The following is a 23,667-nucleotide window of genomic DNA, read 5'->3' as shown; positions in this document are numbered from 1 at the left end:
CTGGTTTAATTGGATGTTATTTAGAAGATAAATCCGGCAGCATGAAAAGATGGACAGACTTCTGTCCGTTTTCAGTTTTTTCTTCCACTGAGCTCACAATCAAATAACAATAGATTTGAGATTCACCAATCGATTTCATTCAAGCTATTGGGCACCTCTGCTGTATAGTATGTTTTATTGTATTTTATTAGCTATGTGGTCATAAATCATTTCCCCTGTCATTATCACTGTTTTCAAACTCACCTTTTTCTGTGTATTTTTTTAAATCCTTATCTCACAGTAGTGTGCATACTATGTGACACACCTACAATTTCTATACGATAATGAGATACCAAGACGGCAAATGTGTTGTTAAAATCATCAAAAGTAAGCTTCATCCAAATGGTTTGAAATATACATACATGTGTTACCCAAGTATTCATGTTAATCTAATCTGAAGCAAATTTGATCTAAGCAAGCTTTATTTTAAAATTGACTGTTGCAGGTGTGTCCACATTAGAAAGACTCATTTTAATTCTATTCTTCTTACTGTTAAATTCTTCAAATGCTGATGTGCCTAATTTCCTTCCTTCTTGTTGTTCTTCATCTGGTAGGACTTTTTGGGTCAGATGTTCTGTACTCTCGGGGAGATTGTGGGATCACCAGCCAGTCGCCTGGAAAAACCTCTTGGGTAAGTAAATTTATTCATCTAATGGAGCCCATTTCTCAGAAAAAGGTGCAACGGCATTCAAAGATACAACAAAGAAATATGTATTCAGTGTGTCCCTGACATGTTGAATTCATTAAAGTTGTGTCTATTTTTAAAGTGGTTTTCAATCCATCCCTCAAGGGGTAAAGAAACTCCCACTCTGCTGTATGTTTTTGTTAAACACCCTAAAAAGAAGCATTTCACAGACATGTAGGCATTCAAGGAGAGATGTCAGGGTAAAAGCGCATGCTCTAATAGTGCTGAACTTGCTGAGCTAATGGGGAGAGATCAATGCCATGCTCAAGGGCAGCTAGAGTGGCGTCAAGAATCAGAATACCATCCTTTTAACAAGTTGGCCTTCTCATTTGTCTACGGTACAACTCAAAACTTGACAGCATGGTTCCTAAGCCCGAGTTTCCTAAGCCTCTCTGTGATTTACTACTCGTACTGTAGAATATTGTGAGGTACCACCAAGCAAAGTTGGAGACAGTATCGCCTGATAATGGTTTGGTGCACCTTTGTCTCAAACCAGAACGGACACTGTTAGCATTGAACATTGCACTGTATTGAATTAAATAAAAACAATAGAGGCCATGGTGCAATTCAAAATGTCTGCCCAAATAGCCTGGACAAAAGACAAATTATAGGTTGGCAGTAAAAGACGTGGTGGCATTAATAAGTGCTTGTGTGGTGATTTGCATTTGTTAAGTGGCCACTCTTGGGGAAATAATAGATATCAGGTGATTACTATATTAATTGGATATCCTGTTCTTTGTTATTACAACCATTATAAACTTTAAGCCAAAAGCTAATTAGAGCCTCTCGTTACTAAATACATTATTTAATTTGACAAAAGGTTAAGGTAGGGTTTGTCTAATATTTTTCAGCATCATCGGGTAACTTATAAAGCACTTTGTTTTCTAAATGAGAAATTACACATTTAGTAAGGTCACAATCCATATCTTTCTCCCACTTCTGTTTTTTTATGGCATATGTCAAAGTTGCAAAAATCTGTTTCCAGCAAGCTCAATTTGAGCATTCATCATTTCAATGCTGAGGTGCCACATAATATGAATTGGAGCTGTTTTGAGTGCTCTTTTAGTGGTATATTGATTTTTTTATTTACAGACATATTTGTTCTTTTTTGTCTTTTTCGGGCGCTTTCGGGGCTGAGGAAAGAGAAATTATGGTTCAAATACACTTTGAACCTGACTTTAACATCCAGTATTTTGAATTGAAGCATTGATTTGAAATTGAAGTAGAGCGAAAACTCCAGCCTAGCAGTTTGTTTTCATGTTCCCATGATAACAATGAATGATTAACTTCTTATTACTTTCAAATGTCACAATCATTTTTCCGAGCCCCGCTGGGGTCGTATGGGAAATGTTTTTTTTTTTTTCAGAACACACAAGCAACACATGCCCAAAAATATTTTCAATCAGGCGCACAAACTGGAGTCGTATAACCCCTTCTTTCTATCTTAAATACAATGTTAATTACAGAGGATTTCAATTTCCACTGACTCTACCGTTTTTTATTGACAATTAGTGTTATTGTCAATGGAAGAAAAGTGTGAAGATGATGACAAAAAAAAAAAAACGCTAGCGTCAATAATTATGCAAAGAACAAATACGTTAAATAAGTTGCGTTTTTTATCTGTACCATTTACAGAGTTTTTTCGAGGCCACTGAAGCAGCACAGAGTCATTTTACATAAATTGTTTGCTTTCTATTAATTTGTTTGTTTGGGTTGTATCTCAACTGCTGTTATCCACACTATATTTCTTCCGGCTGCCCGCATTATAAATCAAATCGGTAAACAAAGCCATATTACAATATGATTCAACATTCTTGAGAACGACCACTTCTGGCTTTTAAAAAATAATTCTCTACTTGGGAAGAAGCTTGCTGCACACTCTGTCCACCCACACAGCAAAAGCATCCTTTAAACATGCGCATTATTAAGGCAAATGCAAATTTGAATGTTCTCGAATGAGAAACTAAATGTGCTGTTCTAGTCTGGTAAGCAAAACCTTTTAAAAAGCGTTAAAAATGAATTTACTGCTCTACCATCTTTCATGTTTTAGTCATTTAGTTTAACAATAGAGTTAATTTCACCCTACCTGCTTCCCCAATAATGAGTTAGTTATTACTGATCATGCTCAAAGCATTTGTGTACAGTAGATGGCCACAATATAGAATAGATTTTTCCTCCTCACGCACATATTCACAAAATCAGAAAGGACGAGGAATTGGTTTCAAATTAAGGCTAGTGTTGTTTTCGAACATTCCTTCTGCCCATGGTAGTGACCTTATTGAGTGATGGGCCTAGAAACACGTAGCTTTATAAAATAATTGTACAGTGATAGGTTGGATTAAGATGTCCCGCAACTATTGGCCAGGAGTGGGTTGCTGTGTTAAAAATGGCACAGGAATAAATTGGATTCATTGTTTTTCCCTCCATGTCTTGAACTGCGAATGGATCAGCTCCACTCTAATACGATTAGAAGCTGTGTAGGTTCCCTCTCAGGTGTTTGTTGACTCACTTCACTTTGTGTTCTTTTTTATACCAAAACACTCCTTGTTAAACTCCTCTTTGCACATGAAAAAAAAATTAAGAATGTTGTGAGCATTTGTTTAATATCACCATGGATATTGCTCTCTCTCCCTCTCTCTTTCTCTCGACTGGTGTTATTAACATAGGGCTCTTCACATGCTGGATATTGCACATATCTGTTATGTTACTAGTGAATTTTGGTAAAGACGGAGGATGATTAGTAGATTTGTACTTCCACCGGATCTATTTGATTTTTCACTGTTGACTGAAATGTATATTTTAGGCAACTTTATCATTGATGAGCTTCCTGTTGTCTATGTTTTACCGATTATATGGGTTAGTAGAGACTACGTGGCCAAAGGCAGACAAAGAAGGCCAAATCAAGCAATAAAAACAGTGGGTATGCAGCAATGGGAAGACAAAGAAATTGATTTCATTTTTATAGTGAGCACTTATTTTGCATGCAGGCTGTTTGTTTTGAAGCGCTCTCCAGGTATAAAATTGAACATCCAATCTCAATTAAATGTGTGCAGTGAATGCCTTAGGAAGAAGGGACACATGCTGCATTAATGAAGTGCTTATGTTCGTGTTCCAAACAGCCACAGTCAACATGTTTCTTCATTTGAAGCAAATCATTAGTACATTAAATTGGCAATTTGAAATTCTCGACCGGCAAAACATAATTTCTGGCATTGATATCATATGCAAAAAAATATATTTATAGTAATGCCCTTTGAGTAATACTCTTCTTTAATTTGTTTATAGTGGGGGGTGATTCTCATCCTGAGTAGCTAGGAAAGCACCCAGGGAGTGAAGGATAACAACATAGTAGTTTACTATTGCACCACCTATCGCATCATTTTGATTAATTAATAAATTAGCAATATTATTGATTGAGTGAGAGAACATGATTTTTACTGTTACTTTTAACGCCAGTTTGTAATTTTGATGGGAAAATGTCAGAAAAACTAACAAAAGATGCACTGCTTGCTATTGCAATATTCTACTATCTAATGTCAATATTTTGACAATTTAAAAGGACCACAGACATTAACTTTGTGGAATTGGTCAACATAATACAGTATTATTAAGAATAAAGGCTATGCACATATAACATGCACACACTTAGCTCCTGCCATTAAAGATGTGCAGTATTTGATCAGTAAATCTGTTTTCCTCGCCTATACAGTTGTGGGGGAGAAGGAGGTGCATTTGTCCGCCACATGCTGGCATATGATACTCCCTGCTTGGAATCGGAAACAGAATCCAAAGCACCAATTTCCCACAATTTACCAAACGACAGTTAAGTAGCGATATAAGTGAACACTTTGCTCACTGGCAACTCATTGACCTTCTCGGTCATAATCTTCAGCTTTGAAATATTGGACAAGTAGATTCACTTATTCTGCCATCAAACTATTCCTACGGGTGCTTTCTGTTATCTAGATTTCACCGTGGCTCATCATTGCCTATCTTCGATATGCAGACATACAACAGCACAGACACATTTTATAGAGAATGTATTATCAAAGTGATTAAGCTGGCATGTTCTAGTGATTATTGCTCTGCTTTTGGCTGTTTTCAGTTATGGGGATTTTTTTTTTGTTGTATTTGGTGAGCTATTGATTTGAGATTTTTAGTCTGTAAGAGGTGGAAGTCTGTTTTTTAGATGAAAGTTTTGGAGTTGTTTTACCATTTACCAATTAGAAGATGTGTGAGAATCTTTCCAAAATGTATTGCCCTTGGGGGATGTGGATTTGTGTTCAACTATGAATATATCTCAAGTACTAGTGAGTAAAACATTTGTAGTGAGAGTTCCTATTTTTCCAATCTTAAATCTGGCAATCATTTTTCGACAGATTCCCTCATTATCCTGGCTTGCAAGAACAAAAACAGATTTGATGCACTTTCGCACATTCACATGTGCCAGATCCCCAGGTCCAGCCCAAAATATGGATATAAAAAGCAATAGCCAAGCTAATTATCTACAATGTGACACAATAGTCTCTATAAACCAAGTACCAATGAATAATAATAATATTAATAATAATAAAATAATGGAAAAATGTATTCATTTTTAGTCAGCTGGTATCAATTTAGTCGTGTCTCAGGCCAACTAAAGGTTGATGTAGCCAGCATGCCATATGTCATAACCAATTCCCTGTGGGGGCTTAAACCACTTCACCATAGAAGCATACAGAAGGTATCCTTTAAGAATATGCCCAAGCCACCCCATGTGGTTGCCTTCATTGCAAAGTAGCAGGGCCTCTACTCTAACCTAATCCCAGTAACTCTATTTCTTATCCTATCCACAACCGAGAGCCGTGATACTCTGCAAAGAAAATCCCCTTCCGCCACTTGTACACGTGATCTTGCCCTTTTAACCCGCTTCTCGTGAACACAAACCGAACTTAGATATGTTGCTAAATTATAAGTTGCCATTGGGTTCAGCTCCTTCTGCACTCATGCAAACCCCATCAATGGATCTGATGCTTCGATCCAATCTGGCTTACAAGGAATATGCAAATATATTTCAAGTGCATGCCACCCTTTTCCAAATGATTCTCATCTGTCCTCAGAGTTCAGAGAATCTTTCTTTCCACTTCCCACTACAACTTCTTTTTTTTTTTCTAGCCGCCTCAGTAACTTGGACAAGTTGAGTGCGTTTGACACAACAGTAATGTGAATAAATATAAATTAATAGCAGGTGGAGTCAAAGCTTAGTGCAGCAACACATTCAGTAACATGTGAAAGCATACTTTAAGTGGCTATTAAGTGTATTTTGTATACTTAATTCCTGCAAAACACATTCACATACATCTGCTCCCATTCTCTAGTAAGGTGTGCAAATGGAAGTCTGGAATAGTGGACTGATAAAGCTGTCATAACACCTCTCTGGTTCTCCCCTTTTCGTTTAGCGTGATAAATGAAGTGGCTCTAATGGTGTCTAATGGTGAAGCGATATTTCATACACACTGTAGAAAGATTCATTTGATGTGTTTGTGTGCTAAGAGGCTAATCATAACCTTTAAACATGATGGTCTCCTTGTTTTATTGCCCCGTGTATAATTCATTCTCTCTCAAAGACACGTCAGTGATGTCACAGAGTATGATTGGATTACTCTTTATGGAATTCCCAATATTATCCTTTGCAATTCTTCCACTGGTTGTCTTGGTCAGTGATATGAGGCTAATGTGTATTCTTGGAGTAACTACAATGTAGTGCCAGAACTCCCTCAACCTTACCATAAATACCAGGGCGCAGACTTATTTCCTTTGGGAGGGGGTTGGCTGGTCATACAAAAATAATGGTCACATGAGTAATTTGTACTTGAGGGCTTCTTCTTCTTGAACCTAAAACTCTCTAAGTCCTGGAGCTGGATTTATCTGTCTTTAGGGCCTTAGCAGATGGGAAGCTGATGTTTTTTTCAGCCTCCTTATGTCTCTGTATCTTCTGGGAGCACTCCATGGAATATTTAACTAGAGCAGACTTTTGAGCCAGTATCTAGATCTTTGTAAACAGGCCACACAAACAAAACCAAAGTTTACAAGTTCTCGTCTGTTTGAGATTAGACACAGTATATATAGTGTAGAATGTGTAGTTGTTACTGAAATTGTTATTGTTTAAACCATGTCATTAATTTTGTTCGGGTAGTGGAGAAGTCACTTGAAGTCAACCGAGCTTTGGAACACTTACAGTGGCTCCCACACTTCTTCTTGCGAAACGAAATGATATCTCGACGCGCTTTATTGTCCAACTGTAGTTAAAGAAGAACATGAAATGAGCCACACTGTTGCCAAAATTAGTTCTAATCTTCTCTTTATCCTCAAAACGAGAAAAGTCATGGCTTGCTAGTGCGACAATGAAAATCAATGTATTCTTGCTTTAGATGATAGAAAATAGGCTTGCCGGAATTGCTATGCTTCTCTTCCAGGGCCAGGTCTGGGCTTCTTATTAAGGATGTCATGTTGCAAATTGGGCCTAGACTATTTCACATTGGGCTTCTGTTAGAGTAAAAAGGCCTTAAATGTTATATTTTTTTGGTTATGACCTACTTTGCATGAGGTTTTCTTTGCTCTGCAGTGCCCAAAATATTTGGGAAATACAGAATGCTCTCTGTATTGTAATTGAGCCACATACTTTTTAAAATGTCTTTTTTTTTTTTTTAGTTGAGTTGCATTTAGAGAACAATTACAGCAGAATTAAATAAAATGAACATTTTCCTTTCTGCACTCAGACTTCAAATTGAAAGATGATAGGAAGTGGGAGGGTATAGTTATTTCTTCTATCCCAACCCCATCTGTAAAATGTACCGGGGAAGGCCTTGATGCCATGATGAAAAGTGGCACTTGTAATGCCTCCAGGCAGTCCATGATTGAGAGGCTGGGTGATGGGAAACCGATGGTTCAAGGCTGCTGAGCTCTGTAGAAATGTTTCTGACAGGAAAAGGGGTCGCCCCACAGGAACATCAACTCCTTGATCAGAATCATAAGGAAACTATTTTAACAAGGCTTTGTGGCACTGACATTCCCCTGCTGCCTGTGTGACTGCTCATTAAGGAAGAAGGAGCAGGGCCAGATCACCCCTTATACAGCATGTAGCCATGTTAATTTCCATCTATCATTATTTTGGTTAAGAGCAATGGAAATTAATGCTCAGCATCACTCTTGTCAGTCAGTAATGAAGGAAGCTTGTGTGGGTTTTCTCTATTTTCCATGCTGTGCACACTGTGCCAATCAGATTTTCATTTTTGTTTGTTCGTTAGTTTTTCCTCTGGGTTTTCCTGCAGCTCCTAAGAAATATAACCTTCAGATAACCTTCAAATGTTAGCCAATCCACAATGATATGATGTGCATTTAATATCCAAAAGATGCAAAAGTGATACGCAAAGGGCAGCGCAATTGGATTTTTCAAAGTTAACACACAATTAAGGTCTGAACCATTCAGGCTGTTTCTGTATTTTCTGTTCAAATCTCATGGAAATTCCTAAAAAGAATAGTTGCCAAAATGCTAGAAATACATTTTGATTCCAGAAATCTCACCATTTCCACCCAAAAAGCTTACTCTGAATGTGAAATAACAATAAATGATATGTTGCTCACAACAGAATTGATTTAAGGTTTTGACAGAATTGATGATGACCAATGGACCAAGCCTTCACATTTGCACGGTTACACTAGGGTTGTTTATCACCTGGTGGACACTTATTTTGTCAGCAAGCTGTGCCAAATAGGTTATTTTCACTTCCAGTTTATATATCCAGCTGGAGCCTACAAAGGTGATTTGGAGCGAAAGAATGAACTACATGTTGAAAAATAATTTAAACTCAAAATGTGCCCGAGAAATGAATACGTTTCTGTTGAGGATCACCTTCCATTCACTTGCACCTGTGATTTGTTTGTGACTCGTCCCGTTTTTAATTCACGTTGGGCAGCTTATTTGCAGTACAACTATAAATTCCTCCCAGCGTCTGTGAACAGAATATTGTAAGCCAGAAAGCCAATACATGAATTAAAGAGGGACGTATAAGTTTTATTCCTTCGCACAGCCAAATAATTCTTAGTGTTGCTGGAATGCAAATATTCACCGACTTGGCAGAAACTTGTGTGATCACCCACGATTGATTGTGTCCTAAAACTGAGTTAAAGTCAATTTCCTCCTCTTACAGGTAACAATCGTTCACTGGTTTCTTACTGAGCATGGCCATCAGTCAAGAAAACAAATTTCTGCTCTTCTGTAATCAATTTGAGTTCTCCGTGTAAGAGGCAGCACAAACAGTGGTATACAAATGCCAGGCACCCATTAAGGACAAACTCTTTTACTTGGTTATTGGAGTCATCTGCTTGGGAATAGGCAGACAGATGGGAATCCATTCTAGATTCTCCTCTTTCACACATCACGCAACGCTTAAAACACTCTGGGGTAGATTTTTAGCAAATACATTTTGTTATTCCTACCAAAACAAATGATTGGGCCCAGCATCTCTGATTGCTGACAAAGCGCACAATTAGATATCCTTGTTACAATGCTGATTGCTTAGGTGCTATTCGCACCCCAATGGGTGTTGGTATTAGGAGCAGTTGAAATCAGTGAGTGTTAGATGTGCACATCTATTCTATTATCATATTTTTTACCTAACATTAATTTGCTCCATCGGCTTATTTTATCTTACACATTTACTTGTCTCCATGGACAGGACACGTACAAGAGAGGCCAATAAAAGGATGGCATATACGTAAAATATTTATGAATAGCGTAGTGACAGACTACCCAATAGCTAATAGGCTGCTTCATGGATTAAACAAAAGCTCCAAGAAGAAGATGCAGTGTCGTTTATTTTGGATGCAGCTTTTTGCAGGCTCTTGAGTTTATAATGGTTACTGGGTCACTTTCTTCTCACAACCAGAGGCAGGACACAAAACCAAGCAATTATTTGAGTCATTTTTTTTACTTTCATGGAGGCTGCTAGCAAATCCCTGGTACAATTTGATTAATGGTGCACTTTCACTGGTAGTTCTAATAAAGCTAAATGAGGTTACGAATGGCACAGGCATTGTAGAATCAGCAGTTGGTAATTAAGGGGGTAGCAATCTCCAAGGGTGTTATGTGTGCGTGTTCTCAGGAATAATGGCAATTTAAACAGCTTCACATTAAACCTCACGATGAGGTTAGTAATTTTGTTTGAACCTGTTTAACCAGAGTTTTTCAATTGGCAATTGAGAATAAGTTACAATCAGTAATGGAAATTTTGTCCAGAGCTGATGATATCTTTTACACTAGACTAAAATAAAAAAATAATAGTAGATCATTGTTTATGTCGTAAAAACGTTCTTGGCAGAATTACTTTTAAAAGAGAAGGACAGGGAGCAGAAATATCATACACAATAATCGAGTATTTTGTTTCTCTAGTTGAGCAACTGACCTGTGTGATTAACAAGGCTTTTTCAGCCAAAAAAATATTGATTACACTGACAAAGGACAACTTCAGTGAAACCTTAAAGGTTTTCTGTAATCAAGCACTCCTTAAGAAATCTGTTCTCATGCTGTTCAAACACTTCATTGTTGTCTAATCTAATTCGATTTTCGGGGAGCTCTGATTTCGCCTTTCTTGGGCCTGATACTTTGGATTCTTTTTTAACCATGGATGTCATCGCCTAAGTGCTCTTCTGGACAACATCCAGTGCTATCTCCCTTTCAACATGCCGGATTATCTCTCCTGCTCCTTGTCTAGAACTTAATTTTGAACAAGTGACTGTGAAAAGCTGTCATTAAAAAAACGTTTGCACTAATGCACTGATACAATTGAATCAAACGTTGGAAAACCCCACAAAAGTGCACATACACCAGCATTTTGGAATGATTTTTCTTTTTATAAATCAGGACCTACGGCAAAAATCATTGCAGCATTCACAATCCAAACTGGAGTTTTGCACGGGGTGTAACCTGCCAACAATGGGAAATTGGCCGGGTATACCCTGAACTACCCTAAACTAAGATGCATGTACCCACTTGTACTCGTAGACAATTTTGAGGGCTCAATCAGCCTACCATTCATGTTTTTTTTGGGATGATATGGGAGGAAACCAGAGTATCCAACGATAACCCTAAGGAAAATTCTAGATTGACTGAGGAAAGTGGTCCAGAGAGTTTAATTGAGATTTTGATGCCCCTGAAGTCTCTTACTACAATACAGAGAGTACTTAACAGCACCATCAGTTTCTATAGTCCCACTACACCAAATAATCTCTTTGAAATGGTGAACATTTTTTAGAGGACTCTGGCAATGTCAGTGAAATCAAGCAAAGAAAAAGAAAATGAACACCTGGGTTCCTTGAGCCTTAAACCCTGAAAAATCACATTAGGTCACAGGCTAATTGGCCTAACTAGTTTGAGAAATAAAATAATAATATTACTGTGTCAATAGAATACTAAGTACTTCACACCACCATCAGGTTCCATGTAGTGGTGAACAATTTGGCTTCAATATCTTTAATATATATTAGTATTAAAATAAGTATTGCTTTTGGTATCAAATTATTGTTCTGTAATAAGTATGATCATATTCAGAATAAGCAAACCTTTGCTTTCACAAACTTAGCATCATTTAAGCATGTCTTAGTCATTGCATTTGTCACTAATACAAAATATATTGCTTGATTTGCATTTCTGAATTTACCTATAATAAACTCAGAGGCTTAAATTTGATTAAGCAGACAAGAAACAGATCCTAATTATTCCTTTGTGCTTGCTTTAATATTAGCGCATCAAAAAGTAATGTATGTATACTGAGTCTTTGAAGTGTTGGGGGGGGGGGGGGGGGGTTAGGTTCTATTATACATGCACCGATTCTTTTGACTCCACAGTGCCCCACATACACGAGTTCTTTTCTTCCAGTCCTCCTCACTTATTGCAAAACAATGTCTTTAATGTTGCGAATCTAAAACCACTTTGCAGATTCATTTATTGGATGAATGATCTGTATCATGATTATGATCATTTGAGAAGGCACTATCATTTGGCCTGGGATGAGGTCACTTTTATACAAACTGCACTGGTACTTTTTGCTGTTGAAAATCAATAGTGAGTTTCAAATTTGATGGCATTCAATAATATTCTCCTCTTTCTAAAAGGTTTCTGGTGAGCAGAAATGTAAGCACTCTAAGTGAAACTAACCAAAGGGGCAAAAGGGGACATGTATAGTAATTTCATACAGACTGATTTGAGATGTATAAAAATATGTACTTCGAGTAAGGGTGGGATGAGTATTAAAAGTCATCTAGTTAATTAGAGGCTTTGTGATTGCTAGTCTTGATTAATCATATCTCAATCATACAGCAATCACTGTCCCAACAAGCAATTTTTTTAAAATTGGATTTAGATTTGTTTTAATGCTGTTAAATGCATTTTAGTACAAAACAGTAGAAAATCAATTGCCTGGGTAATTAGAATTGAAGTGCAAATGCACATTATAATGGTCCACCCAAAAAAAATGATTTTATTAATTAATCATAATATTTAAAAATGAAATAATCATAAAGATGGGTCAGAATACTAGCCCTATTTCATTCATATTTATTTCATCGACAAAACATACAATACACCCTCAATGTCTCCCCATTTTCTGTGTCAAAACCGATAATTGTTCAACCTCACTAACATGATATTTGCTAGATACAGCAAATCAATGTTTGAGCATAAATGAAATGACTTGTTAACAGTGCAGTGCTATCATTAGGTGGCAAACATAGTCTCTTTTGTTCGTGCTGAGTTTTGAGCTTCAAATTTTTCATAAGGTTCTGTTGAATTCTGAACATTATAATAAATTTTGGGAGGAAGCATAAAGATTTGAGCTTATTTTCTCATCTCAAGCCTGCGGGTGAGGAGGTGTTGCCAAAGTTTTATAGAGTGGGTGTACTCATTGAGTTCATAGCACCAAAAAGCACTCACAGCTTTTCACATCTCTTGTACACATGACAGAGATGTCTTCCACCACCCCCCTCTGAACATTGATGGAGGTTTTTCAATGTGTAGCTCAAAGATCTCTTCCTAGTTGACTTTTTACAGACTCACCTCTGCACACAGCTGGAGAGCACTTTGTTTAATGCCTGTCAATCATAAGAACGCAGAGGTGCATTCATGATTTGGGTTATTTTTCCCTTTAGTGCAACACTTTTCTAAACCATAGGAAAACCAAAATGACATGTTTTCAATTTCAACAGCCAAACAATAGTACAGCCCACTGCCTTCACCTTTGAGTTGCGTTTGAAATTGTGTGCTGCAGAGTGCACCTCATGTAGTTGATAAAAGGAAGGAACAACGTGTAATGTATTCCATTCATCTTTTGTTATGTTATCCTCACGAGGGTCGCTTGAGGGAATTTCAATTGTGAGTGGGGAATGGTTTTCGTCTCAATGTGCCCTTGCGACTGTGTTGGAATAGGCTCCAGCACCCCGCGAGTCTCGTGAAAATAAGCGCTATGTACAATGAATATGTGGATGTTTTAAATTAGATTTTATTGACGTGAATTTGTTGTAAAATGCTGACTCGCCAAAGTAATTAAGAACAAACATTTTCATCTCTTTATGTAATTCAATGTACTTGAAATGACACAAAAGCAACCTTAATAATTATCAAAAGAAACACACAACTAAATATTTTAACGGCCTGTTGAATAAAAACAAATACTACATTTTCATAAGAAACACAAATGAGTGTGTTGGTTGGTATGTTTAAAAAAGAGGGGGCAGCAGAAGGGAAAAAAATGTGTGCATGATGAGCTGGAGTAATCTACACAACACAGATGACATTATTTTTTTTAGTAAGAAACAAACCAAAGTGGGGGAACAAAAGAAACTATTTTCAAGAATATCTCTACTGGAACAGCCAACAAATGTTTCTCCACAGAAAATGCAGGAACAAATTTTCACACCAGGAGTCATTGATAGAGACAGTAGTCGCTTTGTGAAACAAAATAGACAATCATTTGGCTCCAAACAACTACTAAGACATTTTAATAAGGCTGTTAAAAGTTTTTGGGGAGGATGTTTGTGACCAGAAACACAATGTACAGCCTTACACTTTTTTCTGATGGGTTTCTTTGGAATTATTTGTTCATTGATTATTGATAAATTGAACCAAACAAGTCTATGAGGGAAGTATGGTACAGTTTGGAGCAGCAATTTTGATCCTCTGAGGCCAAGGTCATTAATATTGTTGAAAACTGATTCACAGACAAATGGAAATCTGCACCCTGGAGGTTATTGTTGCTGTCTGCTGTTTTGATGAAATCTTTTGGCTTTTAACTCTGCTAAAGTGGAATGCTATAATGTGTTTTGCAGCATGCACTCTTTTCTAGTCATTTATCCTCCAAATCTATAACATTGCCAATTTGTTCTAATGGGTAATAGAATGAAATACACTATATCAATGAACCAGTAAAAATGTACTATACAATATACCATACGTATTGTCGTATATTTTTTGATGACAGATGACAAAAATCTACTTTTTGTTTCTAACATCTGTCTTGTTTCTTTGAAAATCATTTGATCTGGACAATTTGAAAACATGCAAATCAGCACATGCAGCACATGACCTCCATTTGCATGAGATAATAGTGCAAGGCTTGTTTGATGTTAAATCTTCAATCTGGCTCTTGAGTCATCAAACACACTCATATTTATTGTTCATGTAAGAGTAGGAACGGTATTCTTTTATGCTAACTTTCTAAATATATATCTGCTGACTGGACTCTTCATTAAACACATTTGCACACTACTTACTATATTATTGTATTGCCTCATAGGAGTGCTGTGTTGCAGATTCTGCAACGTGTTAGTCCTAGTTTGTATTAGTTTTTCTTATATTCATTGGTACTTTCATGTAGTAGTTGTGGTAATTGAGTTTACACTCCAATGCATAGCAGCGAGATATAATGATAGGTTGAGAAGGAATGAAATATACATTGCCATAGATAATAAGAACAGAAGTGACCTTGGAATCGAACGCCTATCAAAGCCACAAAATTTGAATGTAATGTCTGAGCATGAAATATTGTCTAATTCCAGTAACTGATCATAAAACCTTTTTCTATGTACCACAGAGGGATCCAAGGTAAAAAATGCGGGACCATCATCCTATCTGCAGAGGAGCTGAGCAACTGCAGAGTAAGCAAACCATCTTTATTACCACAAGCAACACTGTCAAAAATGTATTTTAATCTTTAAATCCAGGTTAAAAACCTATTCGGGTTCGATCGTTTTTGTTTTAGGACTTTTATGTTAACATACAATTTGTGTACACCTAACAAATGTTCAAGAATACGTAAATGTGCAGAACTGCAAAGAAGCAACTTTCGATTGGTAGCAAAATCTGACAGTAGTATGAGTGACTGAGCGAGCGACCCATCTTCATCCATCTTGACTATCGTGTTGCCTTTCAAACTAATCGCATTGGGTATCTTCTCCCACTGTGCTGCACACCAAATATGTCTCCCAGATTCCCTTGAACAAATTTCCTTTAAAAGGTTCCACGTATAGCATGAAATAACCGCTGATGTTGCCACCGGATTGCATGCAGAGTTCTCATGGGATAACGTCGCAATGTTTACCAATGTGGTGAGGCGTGAGGCTTAACCCAACTGGTCTTGGTTTCATTATATGCTAAAAAAACAACTGAAAAAAATAGCACATCGAGCATGATATATGTCAAATATATAGCAAATTTTCACTGTAAAAAAATCATGCACTTGAACTAATTCACACAGAAGATGAGTATTCCCAATCGAATGTGGTAACGCATGCAAGGTTTGTGTTTCCATGATGACTACGGCATTGAGGTTGCTCGTGGCTATTTGTGCTCATTGGCAGAAAAATTGAGTCTGAAGGTGGTGTGACAATTACACTTGGCAAGTACGTATCTGTGTATTTTAATACAATTTGAGCCCAAATGCTCGCTTGTTGATGTTTTTTTTTCTTCCACAAACTGTATTTGTGTGTGTGTGTTTATCCTAGCAGCTATCTTTGACCCATTCACCCCTTTTAAAACACAGCAGACGGGACATCTGTTGTCACTCAGTGGTGTGGCACAATGTCGAATGAAATGGCCCCACAACATGATGAGGTGAATGCTGATCATTCTCTCGACTAAGCCTGTTCTCCAAAGCTGTGAATGCTCCACTGAGCTCACCGCACACGCATTAGAGAGGAATATTGGAAAGCGAGAGAGTGAAACCCGAACAAATTGTGCATAGAACGCGGCATGGAGGGAATGAAGGAGGGAGTAGATGAGTAGTATTGAAAATAAAAAACAAATGTGTAATTAAAAAAAGGAAGAAGAACTACTGTGGTGGGTGTGTGCATGTGCCTGAATGTCAGAGAGAATAAAACAAAAATGGTGGAGGGAATCAATACAGATTTATTTCACAGCCCGCAGGTAACAGCTCAGAGCTTCGAAATCAGCTCAAATAATGACAGTGTGATAGAGAGCTTTTCTTAATTAAGATGGAGTCCAACCTGACCTTGCGCACACACAGACCTTCACTGTTTATAGACATTACGTTTTAATCCAATTCCCATTTGGAAACCCAAGCTATTTTCAACCATGAGCCAATTTGGATAATGTAGTAGTTCATTTCCCTCCGCTGTCCAGTTTATTTTGTCATCTGTCGACAAACTCAGAACCAATCCAGGACCACCTTTTTGTTTTTTTAATTCATTTCTTGAACCGCTTTATCCTCATTAGAGTCGTGGGGGGTGCTGGAGCCTATCCAAGCTCATGGCCAGCCGATCTCAGGGCACCAGGAGACAGACCACCTACTACTAAAAAAAACAGTCAGGTTGGTGATGAAGACAAATCTGACCATGAACCAAGTGGCATATGATTAAATATTTGTAGGACCGATTCTCAATGTGCAAAAAAAAGCTGTTCTCGGGTAATAGGTGACATTCATTCATCATTACGAGGTGAAAAATAAATCCTACAGGGTAGAAAGGAACTTGAGCAAGACAACAAAAGCTGTATATGTTATTCCTTTAGTTCCTACTTATCCAATTTTCTCACACTGGAGTATGAAAGCATTCGCCATATTTCTATGCTGCAAGAAGAAAAATCCCAGAGCATAGAAAAGCTATTATTGTGTAGTTTGAGTGGGCTGCAATTATTAGCAATTTCTGTTTCTTAGTTAACATTTATGATGGACAGGAACACACACACACACACACACATCCGCGTTCATGGTTTAAATATTGATATGTTGATTCTCATCATATTACCACTGTTGATCCTCAATCTAGAGTGTACGTTCGTGCTGCAGAACATTAATGAGGCAAGAGCAGATGCATATTTAATATCCCCAACACTGTTCATCGGCATAAATATTTTTATGTGCCTATTAACAGAGCTGCGCTTCCTTTGTGTTGGTGAACTTTTATTCTGGGTGTATATCGAGGCATCAGCAGCACCAACACAAAATTGTCCAATTGCTGGGAAATCCTCATCAGAAGCCGAGAAACAAAATTGAAATTTCTTTAAAGAAAAATTGTTTTGTTGTATTTATTGTTTTCATGTTCTGAATAGCAATTCACATCTAAGACAAAAAAAAATGTATATATATATATATATATATATATATATATATATATATATATATATATATATATATATATATATATATATATATATATATATATATATATATATATATATATATTAAGAGAAAATGTACACTGAATCCTAATGATACAAGCTCAGTCCGTTCTCTAACCAAGCTTGTCATGAATTCCTTTTCTCCATAAGAAATACTATATGGATATAATATATAGATAACGTATAGGGCAGATAAAATCAAACTCGTTCAGCAAAATCAGTAACCATACTTGACAGGTTCAGAAAATTATTTCACAGAAAACTTTCTGCAGGAAGAAGAAATGCTTTAGGATAGGACAGACCTGTGAAAAAAATTATCCCCTGCAGGGTGTTCCGACATGAGCGATTTGTGTTACCACCACCACGGGGAGTAGAGATGTTTTGAGCCCTGAATCATGATTCCACTATAAAAGAAAACTAACCCAAATGTCAATAATAAAAAAAAAAGAGTGAAAGCTTGCAGGCATCACTGACGTATACCCGAACCTTCCTAATCCTGTTCTTTATGCACCCGCAAACTCCACTAAGATTCTGGCATAAACCTCACAGATACTACTCTTTGCTCCCTTGCCAGTATTGAAAAAAAGTGGATTATCTCCCTCACAGTTGTTGATTATGAGGAGAGAAACTCGGTGTGGGTAGTTCATTATTTTAAATGATCCCATCTGTTTGCGAGTAAGATAAAGGGGAAAAAAGACAGGGATTGTGGATAGATACATTATTCATTGGGCTAGCTGCCAGTTCTGGGTGAAGAAAATGGTGTGGTGGTTTAATTGTTAAAATTAGCTCAACTGGGAGAAAATACTGTACATCGTTTTTTCGAGAGACAAAAATACATTTTCCTACATGTATAAATACCACTCAGTATAAAGCACTTCATTTTTGTAGATCATTTTGCATGTTGTATGAGACAAGGCTGTTAATGTGTCATACAGTGAGCAGCATGTGAGATGAATGTGTATGCAGATGAAATATTATGAGCTCTGCAAAAAGATAATGTCAAATGTAGCAGATGTGCAGTAGGTACTTATAGAACCCCCAAGGATGAACCAGATGAAGTCGGTCTCACTGCTGGAGTGGTCATGTTTGTTGCCTGGCTGGGATTGATTGGATGGCAGGCGGACATGTGGAAGTAAACAAAAAAATCCAAGAATCTGAGTGGGCATTCACGCATAGAGAAAATCCCACAATCTGTAACACTTTGAACCTCGAATTCATCCCCTAACTGATTTGCCACCCTGCAGACCGGCTGACACGAGGTGCAAGCTGCGACATTAAAAAGCCATCAAGCTATCATTAGTGGAGAGGTTGCTGCCTGGTGTAAGACCTAAGGCAATGATGACAACAATAGCACTTTATTATTAAAGTGTCTAAAAGGACTGTAATGAACTCTGTATTGCAGAGATTAGCCGCAGTTTGCATCTGGGCATGAGTCAGACTGTCTTTTCTTTTTTTTTTTTTGCACACAATAAGAGGCAGCCACTGGGCGGGAAACATTAAGAAAGTACCTCAAGCCTTAAAGTCGTGCCAGTGATTTATTTTCGATGTACTATAAGCCCTATGCAATAAATAATGGTTGGGAAAATTGCACAATAAGCCTTATATTTTAGAGAAGAAAAAGGAAAGTTAATACCATGATTTACTTTCTCAGCAGTATCTGCTTACTCATTATTCATGATGTTTTTAATGTATTCATAATTTTGTGATATCAGAGTATAGTTTTTTTTTGGCGGGGGTCCTCTCCCTATCATAGGTTTAACAGGTTTAAAGACTTATTTTATACAACCTCAAGTGGGATTATGTATGTCCTGTTTATTTTTGTAGTCTTCCAATTGGGACACCATGCAAAAACTTCCTTGTAATAGTTTTAAGCTTCCAGAATTGTGCATTAAATCGATACTGTATGTGATAGATAATACCGACATTACATCTGTGCCAGAAGAATTTCTTTAGACTGGATTGGACCTCCACATGCTGTAGGTTTAACGCCACTTTTCCTCAATATTAGTCAACATTTTTCCTTTTTTTCTGTGTTTTGTTCTGCTTTCTGCAACCAAGTTGGCATTGCAAATGAAAACGGTTTTGGAAGATGAATCAATGGATAAAACGAGGACCGGTTTAGCGTTACTTAATATGGCAATCCAAGTAAAAAAAAAAAGTAATGTATGGTCCAAAAAATAAATCCAGTGTGAGTGCAAGAGCTATTTTCTCATTCAATTATCTGTTACATTACATACATATCATTACTTTGGCATTTTCATTTCTTATGCCATTAATGTTTATGGTGTATAATGACTTTTTGGTAGTTGTTGTTAAATTGTCACTCATAGAACCCAGTGAGGATGAATGCAGAGTGCAAAATCCACACAACATAATCCATAAAATGTATAACTGTTCTTAATGGTACTGACTGTGTAGCATCTTGCTCTCCCCATTATTTCCTCCATCTGCTCACACCCTAGGACAGTGCCACTATGCAGTTCTGCGCCAACAAGCTGGACAAGAAGGACTTCTTTGGAAAATCGGACCCATTCATGGTTTTCTATAGAAGCAATGAGGATGGAACGTAAGTCATTGTCATCCAATTAATCTATTTCTCATTTTCTCTGTCCATCTGTTCGTGTGTAAATCCACTTGATGTGAGATGGTTTGATGCAACCTGAACTGTTGCCCATTCAATCACGTTATTACTTGCAGCCAAACAGCCACTTGCACTGTATTCAATAACCAAACAAATATTTTGCAGAGGGGTCCTAGAGAACCCATGGGAAAACTAAATATTTAAGCACATTGACGAACATTCAAAATGCATAAAGAAGGACCCAAGCAAAATTTGGAAGCCAGAATCTACTTGAATGTTTTTTTTTTTTTTATGATACAGTAACTTAGGATAGTCCATCTCCGTACTGCCTCACACTCTTCAAATTAGATTGACTGAGCTGCTTAGGACACAGCCAAAAAGTTGAACCGTAAAAGTTATTGGGAAATGCACTAAAAGCTTTAGGGCTTCCCTGTAGCTCTCTGGAAGTCGATGTCCATGTCTCAGGAAGCTAGTCATAAATTCCATATTATGTCCCCCAGCAAAATGTCATCCAATCCCAAAGCCGGGTCTTTACAAAAGCCACTTCTTCTTGCTATACTGTACAAATCTGTAGTTATATCCATCTCATTTTCTGAACCGCTTTATCCTCACTAGGGTTACAGGGGGTGCTGGAGCCTGTCCCAGCCGACTTGGGGCCAGAGGCAGGGGACACCCTTAATTGGTGGCCAGCCAATCGCAGGGAACAAGGAGACAAGCAACCAGCCACACTCACAATTATACCTAGGGGCAGAAATGAGCAAGGAGTGTGCACTAGCATAATGTATTGTGTTAAACTACTTCTGGCACAAGTAATCCAAATACTGTAAAAGAGTCATGCCGTATTTCTTTGTGAGAGAATGTTTCGGGGTATTTAGTACGGATTTGTGCTCTGTGGAGCGTTGCGCATCAGCAATCCATTGATACCGAAGGCCTTGGTTTCAAGAGTCAGACTCGGATATGAAATGATTCTCTGGGGTCTGTGAAACAATATAACTGGGAGACTAGCCAGGAAATAAACAATGTTAGATGCAACCTACTGAGGCGTCTTCTTTGGCTTCCACATTGGCGCCTTTGTTCTTTTCACTGAAAACTCCTCCCCTTCTTATTTGCATATTTATCTCTCGTAGCAGCATAAAGGGAATGATTGAGCATATTCTTTTCACTGCCCCTTTACCACAACACTCATCTCTCCTTCTCTACACTCTTCTTGTCCAGGTTTACGATCTGCCATAAAACAGAGGTGGTGAAGAACACGTTAAACCCAGTATGGCAGCCAATTACCATTCCTGTCCGAGCGCTCTGCAATGGCGACTACGATAGGTACTGCTTGTTTCTTGTGCTTTTCTCTATGGAGAAGTTGCCTGTTGTCTCTCTTTTAAAATTTGTCAGATGGTCAAAATCACCCAACCCAAAAACCGTATTCACTTCCGGTGACCTCATTGATTCCAGCTGGAGAAATGTGTCAATGACCTTCATGGCCTCTATCGGTACCCCCCAACAATGTCCATTGTACTGATGGCAGTCATTAGGAAGTAACAAGCATCCTTGAGTTAAATCCACAACAATCAATATCATCTCACCATGTGTAACGTCCAGTCTTTTTGTCTCACAGTCACGTTCATTTTCCATAGGAAAAAAAAAATTGTGATTGCGACTCAGTATTGATTCTTACTTGAAACACTGAGTGTATTTAGACAGCCGTAGTAGACGCAGCGTTGTGCTCTGCCCCAGCACACTTTTAATAAATAAAATCATGTAATACTTAAATGGAGAATAACAATATAGTAAAGGGCGATATTCAAATTGAAATGAATGAACTGACTGTTAAATAATAGACACAGAACTGTAACTCATGCTGATGTCATATCAAGTTCACTTGATTTTCTTCGTGAACTTTTATATTTAAACCTCCCCCCTGCTTTACCTCCGGTTGTTCTTCTACACTATAATGAAAATAAATAATTAATTCCAAGGACAAACTTCCTCCATCACAACAACCTTTTTACTACAAATACATTGGAACAATAAACACGTTTCAGCACTCTCGTTACTTTATGGATGAATGACGAGGGCGTGATGCTGTAAAAGTTATGTTGCACACTGGTACAAATACTCTGTCACTTCCTCAAGTCTGACTGCTTTGAATGGGATTTGGCTCATTTCAAAGTGGATGTATAGTCATTTGTCTTTCACTTGCACCTATTGCAAAGGACACCATGGCTTTTCCCAGCTTGCTTTGTGGCGAAAAGGTGTAAACCTGAACCTACATGTCATCCAATCATCCAACAGTCTGATGTCGGGATGGAGTTTGTATCACATACAGACGTGAGAGATCAGGAGGGAGGCAGTCTCCAATTGCCAATTTCACTCCATAGTCGGTTTTGTTTTTCATTTTCCGAACCGCTTTACCCTCACTAGGTTCCAGGGTGGGTGGGGGCTAAAGCCTATCCCAGCTGCCTTCGGGCACAAGGTGGGGTGAGAACAAACAAACTCCACACAGACCTGGATTTGAACCCACAACCCATACAGTGAGACCGAACCTTCGACCCCGGAACTGTGAGGCTGCCGAGCTGCTCTTTGTATTTTATGCATAACAAATTAAATAAACCTGCCTGGCATTAGAGAACACAAATGAGACAAAATGAGGAATTAAATGAATTTCCCTCATTATGTTGACCTTTAATATCCAATGGACTGCAATGCCACAGAATCTATCATGATCAATTTCTCACATTCCTAAAATGATTAAAGGCACAAAGTTATTGGGGATTAGAAGCCATTCCTTCCCTCGCTTTTACTCTGGTTGTTATTTAGAAGCCATTGATAGAAACTAAACAAGGTCACTGAGTTAGAAGCTGTAAGATTAATTGAAGTGACAGGCACATCTTTTTCTTCTGGAGGGTAAAAAGCTTCGAGTGCAAGACTTTTTTGTCATAATGTGTCTGCGTACAGTTAATCTTTAATTAAGGGGGATGGAAAGAAACTACGCGCGACGTCTTAGATCAAACCAAAGCAGACCAGATAGATACAATGTGTTTGTTGGTACAGTGAAGACGTATGACACAATATTGTAAGAAATTCAGCCAGCATGTCGAATGTCAACCCCAAAAGGGGTCACTAACCCGTCACAGTCTATCATTGACTTGCTAGTTAGATGGGCATCAACGGTGCACACATGCACCCACACACATCCATAAAGACACGCACACACGGGTAATAAAATGTGACCAGTCCTAAGTTGAAATAGTTTAAAATGCTGCAAATATTGAAATGCAATCAAGGCAACTGGGAAAGAAGTTATGCATTCATTTGTTTTTCCAATTTATATTCCCTATTAGGTGTTTGCTTATACGTGTACAAATTCTAAACGTGGCATCCATACATAAGATGTCAAGTGACAAAAACAATCAAATCTATGAGAACAATTGTGGCAAAACTCCATGAGAATCTGTAACATTACATAGCCTTGCTAAAAGTAGCTGTAGTCCAGAATATCATCAGTGTACTACTGGGATTCTTATGTTTACTGCAGGAACTCGTTATTAAAATCAATCGCTGAATGCAAAGCTGTTTTCGTGCTACTCTTAACCCATGAAAATTTTACATCCTTTTGTACTCTTCACCAGCATAACATAAATCATTTCTTTGAAGTAGATCCTCATATGAGTACACAATATAGTTAATTTATTCTTACTT

General features: G+C 37.7%; 1 protein-coding gene across 5 annotated transcripts in view; it reads left to right on the top strand.

Moving 5' to 3' along the window:
• The window catches only part of cpne5b (copine Vb), a 54,779-nt gene that overhangs the window by 18,197 nt on the left and 12,915 nt on the right, over nt 1–23,667 (top strand). For all 5 annotated transcript variants that reach the window (XM_077726148.1, XM_077726147.1, XM_077726145.1 and 2 more), the window contains 4 exons: nt 594–670; nt 14,848–14,911; nt 19,853–19,956; nt 21,187–21,291. In XM_077726148.1, the coding sequence (XP_077582274.1) occupies nt 594–670; nt 14,848–14,911; nt 19,853–19,956; nt 21,187–21,291 (350 nt within the window). The remainder of the gene's footprint in view (nt 1–593; nt 671–14,847; nt 14,912–19,852; nt 19,957–21,186; nt 21,292–23,667) is intronic.

The sequence above is a fragment of the Stigmatopora nigra genome, chromosome 10 (genome assembly GCF_051989575.1).
Source record: "Stigmatopora nigra isolate UIUO_SnigA chromosome 10, RoL_Snig_1.1, whole genome shotgun sequence".
NCBI lineage: Eukaryota > Metazoa > Chordata > Actinopteri > Syngnathiformes > Syngnathidae > Stigmatopora > Stigmatopora nigra.
This window is presented reverse-complemented; position numbering and strand designations above follow the sequence as displayed.